The sequence below is a fragment of the Canis lupus genome, chromosome 31 (genome assembly GCF_003254725.2).
Source record: "Canis lupus dingo isolate Sandy chromosome 31, ASM325472v2, whole genome shotgun sequence".
NCBI classification, from domain to species: Eukaryota; Metazoa; Chordata; class Mammalia; order Carnivora; family Canidae; genus Canis; species Canis lupus.
In genome coordinates this window covers 28,643,802-28,660,718 of record NC_064273.1, presented here as the reverse complement: position 1 = coordinate 28,660,718, position 16,917 = coordinate 28,643,802, and the positions used below count along the sequence as shown (strand labels likewise).

The 16,917-nt window shown below is 38.8% G+C and overlaps 1 protein-coding gene across 2 annotated transcripts in view; it reads left to right on the top strand.

Moving 5' to 3' along the window:
- The window catches only part of GART (phosphoribosylglycinamide formyltransferase, phosphoribosylglycinamide synthetase, phosphoribosylaminoimidazole synthetase), a 31,664-nt gene that overhangs the window by 8,387 nt on the left and 6,360 nt on the right, over window positions 1-16,917 (top strand). For both annotated transcript variants that reach the window (XM_035709473.2, XM_025449850.3), the window contains exons 6-17: window positions 413-481; window positions 980-1,105; window positions 2,742-2,829; window positions 3,231-3,316; window positions 3,501-3,669; window positions 5,827-6,061; window positions 8,085-8,179; window positions 8,561-8,670; window positions 9,653-9,851; window positions 11,311-11,562; window positions 11,802-11,954; window positions 16,590-16,796. In XM_035709473.2, the coding sequence (XP_035565366.1) occupies window positions 413-481; window positions 980-1,105; window positions 2,742-2,829; window positions 3,231-3,316; window positions 3,501-3,669; window positions 5,827-6,061; window positions 8,085-8,179; window positions 8,561-8,670; window positions 9,653-9,851; window positions 11,311-11,562; window positions 11,802-11,954; window positions 16,590-16,796 (1,789 nt within the window). The remainder of the gene's footprint in view (window positions 1-412; window positions 482-979; window positions 1,106-2,741; window positions 2,830-3,230; window positions 3,317-3,500; window positions 3,670-5,826; window positions 6,062-8,084; window positions 8,180-8,560; window positions 8,671-9,652; window positions 9,852-11,310; window positions 11,563-11,801; window positions 11,955-16,589; window positions 16,797-16,917) is intronic.

Below are 16,917 nucleotides of genomic sequence, written 5' to 3'. Positions count from 1 at the left end.
GAAACTGCAAAGCCAGATCCGCAGAAGAGTGTTAATTATATGTTCATATCATCTGTACCCGTGCTGGCTCTGCATTATTGCCACTTGTCAAAATAGGAAATATTCATATGGGGCGCCTGGTTGGAGATTACTAAATAAACTTTAAAAAAATTAAAGTTTATTTATTTAAGTAATCTCTACACCTGATGTGGGACTCTATTTTATGATCCCAAGATCAAGAGTCACATGTTCTCTGACTGAGCCAGCCAGGTGCCACAAATAAATAAACTTTAAAAAAGAGAGATTCATATATTCCTTTGAGGCTCTCAGAAAAGGAAGAAGAAATTACAATACTAATGAATTGGTTCATGATACAAATGATGAAAAATGACAACAGCCTTTTTCTTACCCTCCTTACCCCCTGTTCAACAAGGATAAAGCTTTTGGAGCAGCTGGAGAAACAATTGTCATCGAAGAACTTCTTGAAGGAGAAGAGGTGTCTGTATGTATATCCATCTTTTGGGCTATCATAGAGTAGGAGAAGCTATAGAATCTGATCTGCAAGCCCCAGGAGGACTTGATTTATTATGGTTGTTTCATCTGAAAGCATAAACCCAGTACTTACAAAGGAATTCGTATATGTTTAGTACTTTGGATGCAAGTGAAAAAAATCTACCCTCTTTTAATCATGCCCAGTATATCAATAGAGGACTTGGATTTTTATCATATTATTTAAGAAGGCCAAAGTTGAAATACTTCACTTTGGGAGTAGCTTGACTTTTTTTTTCCCCTAACTGGCTCAAATATTACAGATCCTTCAGAAATTGAGTATATAAAATGTTCTGATTCTTGATGTGGATAGCTTAGGGTTATTTATGTTTCAACTTACTATAAGCAAAAATTTTTCCCCTGAGTAGAATTAGTACATATAGTTCCCCTCATTAAACTTTTTTTACTTTTTGCCATTTAAGATAAGTGGACTATTTTGTTTTCTCTGCAGTGTCTGTGCTTCACTGATGGAAGGACTGTGGCCCCCATGCCTCCAGCACAAGACCATAAGCGATTGCTGGAAGGAGATCATGGCCCCAACACAGGGGGAATGGGGGCCTATTGTCCAGCACCTCAGGTATGGCCCAAGTTGAAGTTCAGGAGTCATTATTTAAGTCTTCTCAGAGAGCTCTTGGACCATACTTTTCTGTTTTCTGTACATGGTATTATTACTCAGCCATTTGGATTTCCTATTAAATGAAAAGTAGCTCTTCTAGTCTCACTCTAAAACAAACCTTTTCTGCTAAAGTCTGAAAAATTAAGTATAGATTGAACAGGTCCTTCTATGTCCTGCTCTGTACCCACTATTTTTAACCCATGAGCACCAATTATAGTCCAGAATTATGTTTTATTTATCTTTGGATGAAGTAAATCCTACTTTGTGTGTGTGAAACAGATGAATTGAGAACCAAGTCAGACTATAATTTGTTCTTATCATTTCTGTACTTCATGGTGGGTACATAAAGCATGTTTCCAAATTCTTTCTGGACAGTTTTTAGAAGAAATCTGCATTGAGTGTCTTGTAAGTAGAACTGGCACTTCAGAAACTCAGTTATTCTTTTCAATGATAATAATGAACAGTGTGCTGATAATATAGTGCCTTATACACATTTTCCTCAATTATAAAGATTAAAAACAAAACAAGATTTAAGTTACGCTACTGTTTGGGAAAAGTGATTTTAGTGTAAGAACCATCACTAGGGGGACACCTGGGTGTCTCAGCAGTTGAGAGTCTACCTACGGCTCAGGGCGTGATCCTGGAGTTCCAGGATCGAGTCCCACATCATGCTTCCTGCATGGAGCTTGCTTCTCCCTCTGCCTGTGTCTCTGCCTCTGTGTGTGTGTGTGTCTCTCATGAATAAATAAATAAAACCTTAAAAAAGAACATCACTAGGGGCGCCTGGCTGCCTCAGTTCATCGAGTATATCTCTTGGTCTTGGGGTTTTGAGTTTGAGCCCTAGGTTGGGCATAGAGATTACTGAAAAATAAAATTAATTTTTTTTATTTTTTTAATTATTTATTTATTTGACAAAGAGTGCGAGCAGAAGCAGGGGGAACAGCAAGCAGAGAGAAATCAGGTTCCCTGCTTAAGCAGGGAGCCCAACACGGGGCTCCATCCCAGGACCCTGGATCATGACCTCACCTGAAGGCAGATGTTTAACTAAACCACCCAAGAGCACCTAAAATAAAATATTTAAAAGAAAAGAACTCTAAGTCTCATTTTTATAATTAAATTTATAAATTTATAGATTCTTAATAGACTTATGAAGTAGCATAGAATATACCAGAAGGATACAAAAGGACCTCAAAGTAGTAGAGAGGCTTTTTTTCATTTTTATTATGTTTCAGAAAACTTTTAGTAAGGTTTGTTTACATGTTTAAAAAATGTGTAGGTTTAGTAGTAAAAGGTGATTTAACATTTAATCCTGATATGGCAGTTGACACTGATCAATAAATATATAACCTAGCTTCTGCTTAGAATTTTTATCTGCAGAGTTGTTCTTTCCTATTTTAAAGAATAAGGGTAACTACTTACTTGATAGAGTCAATATGAGGATTTTAAAAATTTATGAATTTCAAATGCTCAGTCTATCTGAATTAGTAAAAAAAAAAATTCTCACAGTCCCCTTTCATTGTCCATTTGGTACTGCTTACAAGATGGTTATTTTTTTTTAATACTTAGTTACATTTTAACGTTCCTATATGTTCCCCAGGTTTCTAAGGATTTGTTCCTGAAAATAAAAAACACCATTCTTCAGAGAACAGTGGATGGCATGCAGCAGGAGGGCATGCCATACACAGGTGAGCATATTGATTTCACTATGGACATTATTCATAGAGTGACTTTACATGTTGACAAAACTTCCCCCATTTCTCCTTCTTCAGCACCTTTCAATTGACCATAACTTTTGCCATAGTTAGTGCAGAACCTGGAGTATTAGTAATTTATATTCTAATTTTCAGTCACAATACATCGTTTTCATTATAATTTGGGGGGGGGGTGTTTGTTTTTTAAAGTTTTTTTTTTATTTATTCATGAGAGAGAGAGAGAGAGGCAGAGGGAGAAGCAGGTTCCATGCAGGGAGCCTGATGTGAGACTTGATCCTGGGACTCCAGGATCACGCCCTGGGCCAGAGGCAGCACTAAACCGCTGAGCCACATGGGGTGCCCTATAATTTATCTTTGTTTCTGTTTCAATGAAGGTGTTCTCTACGCTGGTATAATGCTGACCAAGGAGGGCCCAAAAGTTCTGGAGTTTAATTGCCGTTTTGGTGATCCGGAGTGCCAAGTGGGTAACAGTTAGAGTATCAATTGTTATTTTGTAAATATATGTATTTTAATCTCAGAATTTATCAGCCTCAAAATAATTACCTTTAAGGAATATATGCAAATTCTGCTGGTATCTCAGTGAATACATTGTCTAGAGAGAACTAAGATTTCTCTCAGTTGCTATGTTGATTATGTTTTTCCAGGTGATCCTCCCACTTCTTAAAAGTGATCTTTATGAAGTGATTCAGTCTACCTTGGATGGCCTGCTCTGCACATCTCTGCCTGTTTGGCTTGATAACCGTGCTGCCATAACTGTGGTAATGGCAAGTAAAGGCTATCCAGGAGATTACACCAAGGGTGTGGAGATAACAGGTGAATATCTGAGAACAAAAGGTGGAATTACAGTGTGACAAGTGAGCAGTGTTACAGTAGGCCTTCCTCCCATGCCATGCTCTGCTTCTTTTAGGGGCGTAAGGCTGTCAGAAACCTTGCAGGGGGGGGTTTTAACCATGTTGGATGTGGGTGTGCAAATATCCAAAATTACTGTATTTAAAGAACTGCTGTCCATCTCCCTTCTTGCACAAGGAATATCTAAATGGGCATAGCCAGGTTTCTAGAGTATCACTCAAGTGTGCCTTTCTCTTCCATCCTCCAAGAGCCAGGAAAATTAAGGGAACTCAGGAGAGTCAGAACAACAGTAGTAGACGCTACGTCAATGAGATAGATTTCAGCGGCATGATCACAACTAGACCCCCTCACCCCTTACCTCCTGTTTGCAGCATACCCCGTAGTCACTTGGATGATGGAATTAAAAACGTTTCAAAACTATAGCCTTCTCTCCCGTCTCTCTACAGGAAATGAGGCGTCTCTTGTTAAATGATATTAAATAAAACAGTGTCTTAAAATGCTAAATAAGTTCTAGTGCCATGAGCCCAAAGGCAGTCCTCCATGATGCTCAGCAGCCTGTAGTTTGGTCTCCCTCAGGATCCCAGCAGTGTGTTTGGTTCAAACACCCCAGATCTGTCTTGCCTAGACAGTGAGTTCATTGCCCTGTGAATCCCAGTTGTAGCAACTGTGCAGTTAGGAATTGATTGCCTTTTTTTTTTTTCTTTATTTTAGAGAGTGCATGTGCATACACACACACTCGTGAGCAGGGAGGGAGCACAAGGGGAAGGAAGGGAAAGGGAGAGAATCTCAAGCAGACTCCACACTGGACACAGAGCCAGATGCCAGGGCTCAGTCTCACTACCCTAGACCATGACCTAATCCAAAATCAAGAGTCAGATACTCAACAGACTGAGCCACCCAGGTACCCCTGATTGACTTTTAAAATGAATAGAGAAGGGATAGAATCAAGATCACTTATATTGGTGAAATTTCCCTAAGATTGAGGTGACAAGTATAATAGTCATTTCTGACACAGCAGATATTGTGTCAGATATTCCAAATAACAGGAGGTACTTGGGTACTTATGACTGAATGCCCCTGTGTTATAAAGACATTTAGAGAACTTATATTAACAAATCACCAGCTAGGATGCTAAAAGAGAAGTGGTGACCTAATAGGACAAACTTTAAGTGGGGTGGGTTTTTTTGGTTTTTTGTTTATTTTTTAGTTAAGAAGCTATCTTTGTGTAAACTGCCCATGTTGGTTACTTGAGAATATGAAAAATATGGTCTAATAATATTTAAGTGTAAAATTGTATATGAGAGCTTAAGAATAATTCAAATGAAAATAAAACGGGATTTTAGACTGGACCTAAAACCAAATTTAAATCAAATTTGTCTTAAGATTTTACAATTGTTATATTAGGGAAAATATTAAGGATGTTTTGCATTACAGTTATTCTGTTTATTTAAAGAAGAAAGAAGGCAGCTTGTATGGCTGTGATAAAAGGAATTCTTTAAAAAAAAAAAGGAATTCTTTTAAGTAAAAGATGTGATCAAGTACAGGTTTTATTCATTGATTTTAGGGTTTGTTTGTTTGTTTTGTTTTGTTTTGTTTTCTTATCTCCCCTTTTAAGTTGTAGTTTTTAATGTCCTGTCTGGAGAGAATAACTATACAGCTGACCCTTAAACAACGGGGTTTGAACTACATGGGTGCTCTTAAACATGGAGTTTTGTACAGTACTATAAATGTATTTTGTCTTTCTTACGACATTGTTAATAACATTTTTTTTCTCTAGTTTATTGTAAGAATATAGCATATAACATACAAAATATGCATTAATCGACTGTTTATGTTATTGGTAAGGCCTCTATTTAGCAGGAGGCTCTTATTTTTTTCCTCCCCCATTGAAACAATAGATCTTACATGAGGTTTATAACACAGATTAAGGATAATGCAGTTATCACCTAGAGCAGAACAGACTATTCTTAAGAGAGAGGGTCTATTTGCTATCTTGTTGCTTTATTCCTTCCTGTTAGGATTCTTGTGAAGATTCATTTAAGTGAAATAAAAACTTACAGAAATTATAAACCACTTTAGAAGTGTAGACTATTGTTATGATGTAAATCTGCTCTCTTATAGGGTTTCCCGAGGCTCAAGCTTTAGGACTGGAGGTATTCCATGCAGGCACTGCCCTGAAAGATGGCAAAGTGGTGACTAACGGGGGTAGAGTCCTTACGGTAACAGCAATCCAGGAAAATCTCCTCTTGGCCCTTGAAGAAGCAAAGAAAGGACTATCTGCTATAAAATTTGAGGGAGCCTTTTACAGGAAGGACATTGGCTATCGTGCCATAGCCTTCTTCCAGCAGCAGCCCAGGTAAATTACTTACTGAGGTGGTTCTAGCACAACTTCAGAACTAGCATAGCTTCAGAACTGGTATAAATGGCCATATAGAAAATTCTATGAACCTATACTAAGTCATTTCAATAATCTTTTCTATGGGACTGACTTTAATTTGCATTTAGTTTGAGTCAAAACTAGTTACAACAATATTCAAACGAAATGGGAAAAGCTTCATGGTAGCTCTTTTTTGTTTTTTCTCAGTTTAGTAGAATCCCAGTAATGCTAAGGACTTTTTTACATTGTATATTTTAAATGTATACAATCATTTGTCCATTATTCGTCAATAAAGATGGGGAAAAGGATTTTTGAGTTATATATTTAAATATTTACTGTTGTATTTTTATCTTAGTTCTTGGTTTTGTCAAAGAATGCAATTTGAAATTTGAAATTATTGCAAATTTGCAATTTGAAAATATTAGCCATCTTCCTTTGCAACTTAATTGATTCTACTGTAAATTTTGACAGTCTTATTTTGTTACTGTGTTTATTACTGAAATGTATTTTTTGACCCCCTTATTAATTTGTTAGTACAACTATTCCTTTGTAAATTCAATAAACTATTAATTGCAAATGTGGGTGTTTTGATTTCTTAAGTATAGATCACAGTTATTATTGTTCGTTTAGTTCATCCATGAGAAATAAATTAATTGAGAGACACATTTATTTTTTTTTAAAGATTTTATTTATTCATGAAGGACACAGAGGAGAGAGACAGAGGCAGAGACATAGGCAGAGGAAGAAGCAGGCTCTATGCAGGGAGCCTGATGCGGGACTTGATCCCGGGTCTCCAGGATCACACCCTGGGCCGAAGGCAGGCGTTAAAGCGCTGAGCCACTCAGGGATTCCGAGAGACACATTCAAAGTTTAAATACTGGGGCAGCCCCCGTGGTGCAGCGGTTTAGCGCCGCCTGCAGCCCAGGGCATGATCCTGGAGACCCTGGATCGAGTCCCATGTCAGGCTCTCTGTATGATGCCTGCTTCTCCCTCTGCCTGTCTCTGCCTCTCTCTCTCTCTCTCTCTCTCTCTGAATAAATAAATAAAATCTTAAAAAAAAAAAAGTTTAAATACTTGAAATTTTTAGGCTTAAGAACATTAAAATACCATGCCAAAGTTTTATTTTTCGTTTTAAAATAACCAGATTCCATTGAAATGACCAATTATAAGAGCCTGGGATCTCAATACTAATCTGAGCTCATTATAGATGAAGAAAATGAGAGGTCACAATACCAGCTGCTGAGAAAGGTTTTTTTTAAACCAGTAGAACTTTGTTTCCTATCTGAGCATGAGCCCAGGTTGCTAATTTCATTGGAGTTAATTGCTAGAGCTTTCAACTCTGTTGGTACCCTGACTCCTTGTTTCTAATAGAATTTCATAGTTCTTCATGTATCACTACATCCCAGGAGGCCAAAGTACTCATTTTTGTAAAGCAAGGCTACTGAATTCCCAGTGTTGTTCATGAGCTTTCGATGCACTACTGCAACATGTTGGCCCTGTTTAGAAGGGAATGATGCACTATCATCTGGTTTTGCTTTTTCCAACATGTTTTTATCTTGTTTCATGCTATTTTTAGCCATAAGGAAACTTACATAGTTCTCTACTACAATAAGAGTCCAGTTTCATTATTTAGGAGTTTCTTTGTAGAGTGTGTATAATCCTAATTTTCACTTTTTTTACTCCATTTTGGCATTCCTTTCCTTCCCATACCAAAATTGAACAGAGAAATGTAGCAAAATATCAGTATATCCAGCTACCTGTGAGAAGTACTTCTAGATGAAATAAGAGAAGTAGTTCTCAACAGTGATAATACAATTGAGTCCACTAGGGAATTCATTTTAATACATTTCAATTTCTAGGCCCTGCCCTTTTCAAGTTAAAATCCAAATCTGTGGATGGGGCCTGGCACATTCAAAGATACAAAAATCATCTTCCGTATCAAGTAATATTTTAAACAATTTTCCCTGGCATTTAGGTGATGTGTTTTTGTTTAAATCTTTAGGGGCCTGACTTACAAAGAATCTGGGGTAGACATTGCAGCTGGAAATATGCTGGTCCAAAAAATTAAACCTTTAGCCAAAGCTACTTCCAGACCAGGTAAGTCAGAGCCTGCCCTTTGCTGGTTCATTAACTTTGACAGACATTGTGAATTGATTTGGGCTTTGTAGTTTACTGAGGAAAATGTGTCAAATTAATGCTAGGTTGTTAAGTCTTGCCCTGTTTAAGCCAAACCCATAGTCCTCTGCTTTTTTTGTCTCTAATATTAAGAACAGCATTTCTTATCCTTATTAAATTCAAAAAGATTATGTCTGCCTCTTTCATATATAATTACTTTTTTGATCATTTCTTTGAGCACATTGTATTTTTCCCCATTCTCAAGAAAGGCATTTCTTATTTTTGCCATGCTTAAGAAGTGTTTGTATATCCATGTTTAATCTATTAAAATGCAGCAGATAATTAGTTTCCTCTGCCCGTTAGGCTGTGATGTTGATCTTGGAGGTTTTGCTGGTCTTTTTGATTTGAAAGCAGCTGGTTTCAGAGATCCTCTTCTGGCATGTGGAACAGATGGTGTTGGAACTAAACTGAAGGTAATCAGACACCTATGTGATTAAAGGTCTTTTATGAATGATAAGAGAATTTACCGTATATCAGTACATATTTTCCCCTCTTGACGTATATGCACTAAAGAGAAATACTCCAAATAACCATAAAACATGGTTAATGTTTAAACCATAAAACATAATGTTGTTGCAACTATATCTGGCTGGAAGATTAATGGAGGGAATTAGATGGTATACTTTGTGTGGCACATGGGTAGTTTCAGTTGGTTAAGCATCAGACTCTTGATTTTGGCTCAGATCATGATCTCAGGGTCTTATTATCCAGTCCTGCATCCAGCTCCATGCTCAGCTGGGAGTCTGCTTGAATTCTCTCCCTCTGCCTCTCCCCCAACTCGTGCACACACACTCCCTCTTCCTCTCTATATAAATAACTTTTTTTTTTTTTTTTTTTTAATGGGATACTTGGGCAGCCTGGGTGGCTCAGCGGTTTAGCTCCGCCTTCAGCTCAGGGCGTGATCTTAGAGACCCGGGATCAAGTCCCACGTTGAGCTCCCTGCACGGAGCCTGCTTCTCCCTCTGCCTGTGTCTCTGCCTCTCTCTCTCTCTCTCTCTCGGTCTTTCATGAATGAATAAATAAAATCTTTTTTTTTTTTTTTTTTTTTTAAAGACACTTTTGGGAGCACCTAGATGGATGGCTCAGTTACGCATCTGCCTTTGGCTCAGGTCATGATTTCCTGACTCTCTGCTCAGCGGGGAACATGCTTCTCCCTCTCCCCCTGCTCCTTCTCCCCTGCTCATGCTTTCTCTCACTCACTCAAAATCTTTTTTAAAAATTTAAAAATGGGATACTTTTCAGTCAAGTGGTTTATCAGAATTTAGTATTTTGTCTTTAGGTGTTTAGAGCAGCTAGCCAAATAGCAGTAATATTTATTAGCCTCCATTGATAAACTGACAAGGTATGATTTGGAGTTTATTCTCTTATGTGGATGTTTGTATTGTGCTTCTTTAGATTGCCCAGCAGTGTGATAAACATGATACTATTGGTCAAGATTTGGTTGCAATGTGTGTCAATGACATTCTAGCTCAAGGGGCTGAGCCCCTTTTCTTCCTCGATTACTTTTCCTGTGGAAAACTTGACCTCGATACAACTGAAGCAGTTGTCACTGGAATTGCCAGAGCTTGCAGAAAAGCTGGATGTGCTCTCCTTGGTATGACCATTTTAATCACATGTCCTTCCTGTATTTTAACCCTGTGTATAAATGTGATCAGTACCAATATAGCTAAGAAGAAAAACTGTAGGGGCACCTGGGTAGCTCAGTTGGTTAAGCGTCTACCTCCAGCTCGGGTCATAGTCCTGGAGTCCTGGGATTGAGCCGCCACATTGGGCTCCCTGCTCAGCAGGGTGTCTGCTTCTCTCTCCCCCTGCTCTTGTGCTTTTCCTCTTTGTCTCCCCCTCTCAAAAGGATAAGATCTTTTAAAAAAAAAAGTATAAGAAAAAAGAAAAACTATAGATGACATAGTGAAGCAAATAAAATAGAGGTAACATTACTTGAAGAAAACTTAGATCCTGATGCCTTCAAGCCCCTCCTCAAGGATTTGTCCCCCAGACTCCTACTCTTAAACTGTGAGCCAGGCCTTATCTTTCTCCCTGATCTTTACCCCTTCCTCCTCCTGGCCTGCAGCAGAAGTAGATGATTCATGACATTCTAAATCTTAAGCGTTATTTTCCAACAGAGATAACGCTATGAATAAAATGTACTTAAGATTTACAGGAATATTACTTAAATATATATGGGAACTTTGAGCAAAATGAATTTACAGGTTGACCAAGCAATAAAACTACCTCTTTTGTATATCAGCCCCATTTCTGTGGACACATCTGTCCCAAAAGCCAAAATTACCTTTTAACCATCTTTTAGGACAGTTTATAATTTGGAGTCTGCCTTTACATAGGATCACAGGGACACTGGGTGGCTCAGTGGTTGAGCGTCAGCCTTTGGCTCAGGTCATGATCCTGGGGTCCTGGGTTTGAGTGCTGCATCAGGCTCCCTCTTCCTATGTCTCTGCCTCTCTCTCTCTGTCTCTCATGAATAAATAAATAAAATCTTTTAAATATATATATATATTTAAATATATATACTATATTTAGTCAGGCCTTGCATTTAAGCAGGCTTGACTAAATCACTTCTCTAAGGCTGTACCATCATCTGGAATATACAGTGATTATAAAAATCAAATACAGGTGAAAGCATTTCTAAAATTAAACTACAATAGAAACATTCAAGCAAGCATTCGTTCTTTAAAGAGAATGTTGTTTGGAGGTTACACTATCCTTTCTGGAAATTAGTACTGTTTCCCTTGAAGTCATGCTTGGTCAAAAGTTCTGTTAGGCAGCTAATAGAGTACATTTTTTTTTAACGTTTGCAGAATATAGCCACATGTGTAATTGTTCATAAGAAGAGTAGGGGCACCTGGCTGGCTCAGTTAGAAAACCATGGGACTCTTGATACTGGGATTGTGAGTTAAGCCCCATATTGGGTATAGAGATTACATACATACATACATACACAAACTTTAAAAAAAAAAAGAGTTCCTGGTGTCAGTACGTCCTAGACAGGTTTATAAATATTATGCCTTATCATGGTTCTCATTTTATTGTCCTGCCAGGAGGTGAAACTGCAGAAATGCCTGACATGTATCCTCCGGGAGAATATGACCTAGCTGGTTTTGCCGTTGGTGCCATGGAGCGGGATCAGAAACTTCCTCACCTGGAAAGAATCACCGAAGGGGATGTTGTTATTGGAATAGCTTCATCTGGTCTTCACAGCAATGGATTTAGCCTTGTCAGGAAAATTGTAGCAAAATCTTCCCTCCAGTACTCGTCTCCAGCACCCGATGGCTGTGGTGACCAGACCTTAGGTAAACATACATTTAAATTCTCCTGCTTGGAAATGTGTGAGCAACACTTAATGGGTTAGTCTTTCATTAGTTCATTAGAATGGAATAAATTACATTATCCTATGTTTTCACTCTTTGGACATTTTCATAGAACTGGCATGTCTGCAGGGTCAGATCATTCTGCATTTCAGAATTGTTTTTTATATATGCTTTGGTTTTACATTTGTAGGCTAAATTTGTCTTATCTCTCCAATACACAGGGGACTTACTTCTAACTCCAACCCGAATCTACAGCCATTCGCTGTTACCTGTCCTACGTTCAGGACATGTGAAGGCCTTTGCCCATATTACTGGTGGAGGATTGCTAGAAAACATCCCCAGAGTCCTTCCTCAGAAATTTGGGGTGGATTTAGGTAAGATTACTAAAAGGAACTTCTGCTCCGAAAACCATTGGAGAAATGTATTATGGAAGAAAACTGTGAGTAGTTAGTACACATATAATTATATATATGGAAAATTCTTAATTATTGGGGTTTCTCAGAAAAAATGAGACTGACCTTTCTCTTTCTGCTATTCTTTTTCAGATTTTATTTATTTATTCATGAGAGAGGCAGAGACACAGGCAGAGGGAGAAGCAGGCTCCATGCAGGGAGCCCAACATGGGATTCGATCCCAGGTCTCCAGGATCACTCCCCAGGCTGAAGGCAGTGCTAAACCACTGAGCCACCCGGGCTGCCCTTCTTTGTTTTATTAACCACATTTATAAGGCATAATATCCTCTCATATAGTTGACTTACATAGATGAAATGTGATGGGGAGTATGAGGGGTTGGTATCCAGGGGACCCAAACCACAGCATAGAGAAGGGAGACAGATTTGAGAATCACTTTGTGCTTAGAAGGAAAAAGAAGTCTCAAGTTTCTAGTTAAGCAAATGAGTAGATGGTAACACCCATAACACAGCAGAAAGAGTAGATTTGGAGTAGGAAGTGGGAATAGTGTTTTTTGTTTTCTTCCCAAAGATTTTATTTTTTTATTTTTAAAAGACTTATTCACTTCTTAGAGCACGAGAGTATAAGGGAAGGCGTAGAGGGAGAGAATCTCAAGCAGACTTCCTGCTGAGCATGGAGCTGGATGCAGGGCTAGATAATAAGACCCTGCGATCATGACCTGGGCCAAAATCAAGAGTCAAATGCTCAACCGACTGAGCCACCCAGGCGCCGTATTTATGTGTTTTAGAGAGAAAGAGAGCATGAGTGGGTACAAGTGGGGGGAAAGGCAGAGGGAAACAGAATCTCTAGCAGACTCCGTACTGAGTGTGGAGCCCAAGGCAGGGCTTAATCTCACAACCCTGAGATGACCCTGATCTGAAATCAAAAATCAATCATTAAACCAGCTGAGCCACCCAGGTGCCCCAGGAATAGTGTTTTAATTTTCAATGTTTATTTTAAGGTATCTGAGAACGCAAGTTGAGATCAGACAAGTTAAGTTTCGTGCTCATATGCAGATAGTAATAGTTATAGCCAAGAGAGTGGAAGCAACTAAAAGTGGTTTCTCAGTGTTCTGTCCACTTTAAAGATCAACAGAGGCCAAATTACTGGCAAAGAACAGTCGGAAGCAGGGAATGAACCATGATGTAAAAGTATCATGAACTCAAGGAATAGAACACAACACTGGCCAGCACTGTTAGGTACAGCATAGAGACCTAGATGAGAACTAGAAATATATTTAAAAAAAAAAAAAAAAGGGATCCCTGGGTGGCGCAGCGGTTTGGCGCCTGCCTTTGGCCCGGGGCGTGATCCTGGAGACCCGGGATCGAGTCCCACGTCAGGCTCCCTGCATGGAGCCTGCTTCTCCCTCTACCTGTGTCTCTGCCTCTCTGTCTCTCTCTGTGTGACTATCATGAATAAATAAATAAAATCTTTAAAAAAAAAAAAAAAAAAAGAACTAGAAATAAGCCAGTATAATTCAGAGTCAGCTCAGAAAGCATCTCAGTGAGGGTAGATACCACCCACCCAATGATTGTGGGAGGAATGAATGACAGAGATCTAGAGACAGTGAATAGAGGTGGTTATTTCAAAAAAGTTATTGGTAAGAGGGAAAGGGGGATTATTACTTATACTCAAGGCAAAATGAGCAACTAGGTTTTTCCTCCCCGTTTTTATAGCATAAAGAGACAGGAACTGCTCCATCTATCTCGGCCAACCAATATACATGGGCTTGAGAAAATAGAAACCATAGAAGTTCACATAAAGTGGTCCCTTTCCCAGTGAAGTAAGAAGGGCTTAGTGAGATCAGCAGTCTGAGTGAGGGCTTGAGGAAAGAAGTAAATAATAAGGTAGACTAGATCAGAAACAAGAATGAGACAACAAGCAGTACTGAAGGTGAAGGTGGAGCTGGTTGCGTGATTTTTCTCCCAAAGTAAGAACTGTGTCACCTTGAAACACAAGCAACAATAAAAAAATTGATTGGCTTGATCCAGTTGGCTGGCCAAGTGGAGGGGTCACTTCTGAGGGGAAGCAGCTGTGGGTACAGGTGAGTAGATTTGCGGAGCCAATAGTAGAGTCAGAATACATGGAGCTAAGAGAGAATCCAAAGTCAGAAATAGGTCGTGATTTAGAGTTGATACCGCCATATTCCCAAATAGCCACTGTGGTTGAGTCACACAAATGTCCATGTCCCAGTAAAAAGGAGTTAGGCCCTTACATCAGCCTCTGAGGTTTCTTGCATGAATCCTAGTTGGACAACAGATTTAAGTAAACAATTTTCAACATTAAAGTTGCAGCTGGTTACATTACTCATGACTTGTCTGTTCATTTGTAGAAACTAGGCTCTTAGCCTGTCAGTATTTGTTTGCTTACAAATACTTTAAATGAGTTTGCTAAAATGAAATCAGTTTGTAAGCCATTTAATGTATCCTCAATATCCAGCTGTCATAATAGCATCATTTTTGAGGTAAGTATTCCTTTTTTTTTTGATGCATATACCACTATTTGGTTTATGTTGCTGTTGACTTTAGACTATTGATACCACAGTGAACATCATAGTAGCTAAATATTTTGAGCTCAGCTTTTAAGAATGGACATGTCCCAGCTAGAAGAAATGGAATTAAATCTTATAGAGGAGAAGGTTCATAGACATGTGATGCTTTTTAAAAATTTTAATCAACTCTAGAGCATTAAAGAACTGATTATCCAGGGCACTTGGCTGGCTCAGACAGTAGAGTACCTGACTCTTGATCGTGGGGTGTGAGTTTATTCAAGGCTCATGTTGAGGGTGGAGTTTACTTTAAAAAATAAATAAAAATAAAGAAACAACTATCTTTGGGGATCCCTGGGTGGCTCAGCGGTTTAGTGCCTGCCTTTGGCCTAGGGCCTGATCCTGGAGTCCCAGGATCGAGTCCCACATCAGGCTCTTGCATGGAGCCTCCTTCTCCCTCTGCCTGTGTCTCTGCCTCTCTCTCTCTCTCTCTCATGAATAAATAAAATCTTAAAAAAAAAAAAAAAAAGAAACAACTATCCAGCAAATATACCAAGTTTATAAGGGAAACTGATCATTAACCCTACTATGAACCCTACTACTTTTTTTTTTTTTTTTTTTTTTTTAAGTAATTTTATTTGGTTCTTTGCTATTTTATCTCCAAAGAAAACTGGGGGACTGGGAGATTCAAAGTTCGACTTTCTCTTAACAAGACATGAAAAGACACAAATAAAAACAATTATAAGGGCAGCCCCGGTGGCTTAGCAGTTTAGCACCGCCTTCTACCCAGGGCGTGATCCTGGAGACCTGGGATCGAATCCCGCGTCGGGCTCCCTGCATAGAGCCTGCTTCTCCCTCTGCCTGTTTCTCTCTCTCTCTCTCTTTTTTCTCTCTAAAAATCTAGGCTCAGGGACCCTCTGAAGGTGGCTCAGAGGTGAGTGCCTGCCTTTGGCTCAGGGCATGATCCTGGATTCCCAGGTTCAAGTTCCCCATCAGGCTCCCTGCATGGAGCCTACTTCTCCCTCTGCCTGTGTCTCTGCCTCTGTGTGTGTGTGTCTGTGTGTGTGTGTGTGTGTCTCATGAATAAATAAATCTTTAAAAAAACAAATAATAAAATAATAAATAATAAAATAATTTATTTTAAAAATTAATAATTTTTAATAATTTTTCTTTTAAAAATTTAATAATTTCTTTTAAAAATCTAGGTTCACAGTGGCTTCCCTATTTTATGAGCATAAGTAAATATTTAATTATTTTCCAATTCAGATCCCGTAACTTATAGATTCCAAAGAACTATCCAAGTATAAATGTGTGTTGTGTTTATGCCTTTACCTTTAAAAATTTTATTAAAGTTTTTGGTTGTATTATAACAGACCTAAATCTAAATTTTAAAGTAAATACATTAAGAAGTGGTGGCTCAGTCAGTTAAAAAGTCTGACTCTTGATTTTGGCTTAGGTTGTGATCTCACGGCCTAGGATTAAGCCCTGTTTTGGGCTCCGTGCTCAATGGGGAGTCTGCTTGTCTCTCTGTGGTCCCCCCCCACCCACCACAACTACCACCACCATCATGTCCTCTCTCTTTCTCAAATAAATAAAACCTTTTAAAAAAATAAAGTAAATATGGTCGGGCATATTTTGATTTTAACCTTTTATAAATTGTATGACTTTTTTAAAATAGTGGATACGTTTCCTCTAAGTCTGTAACATAAGCCACCTAGTTTTGCATCACACCTAGAGTGCATTTTGTTATTGCTAAGACCCAGCTTAACATTCTCAAACTTTTACTGGAATTCAGCTGGTAACAATTCCCTATTAGGGAATTCCTAAGAATCTAGTTACTTGATGCAGTACAAGACCTCACTTAATAGTGAATACTGGCCAAGTGTGTCGGCAAAAATGTTCTTGATATCTGCGGTACAGGTGAATCCCCCCTCCCCCAAAATTGTGAAAGGGCAACGTATAGTTTTACCTTATATAAAGTAGCAGTACTGCTTGTAATCTCCACAGCTTTATATATGTGCATACGTTATAGAGACAATAGGTTAATCAGACAATTCTTGCCTGTTTTCAGATGCCCAAAGCTGGAGGATCCCCAGGATCTTTTCATGGCTACAGCAGGAAGGACACCTCTCTGAAGAAGAGATGGCGAGAACATTTAACTGTGGAGTTGGGGCTGCCCTCGTGGTATCAAAGGATCTGACGGAGCAGATTCTGAAGGATATTAAGCAGCACAAGGAAGAAGCCTGGGTGATTGGCAAAGTGGTGGCATGTCCTGAAGGTAATTGCTCCTTGTGTAGTTGCTCTTAGGTATATAACCTGAACTATAACTCTGCCCTGCCTCTGCAGCTGTGCCCACCTTTTATTCTAGCTATGGCTATAGCAGCTGCCTTTACACAGCT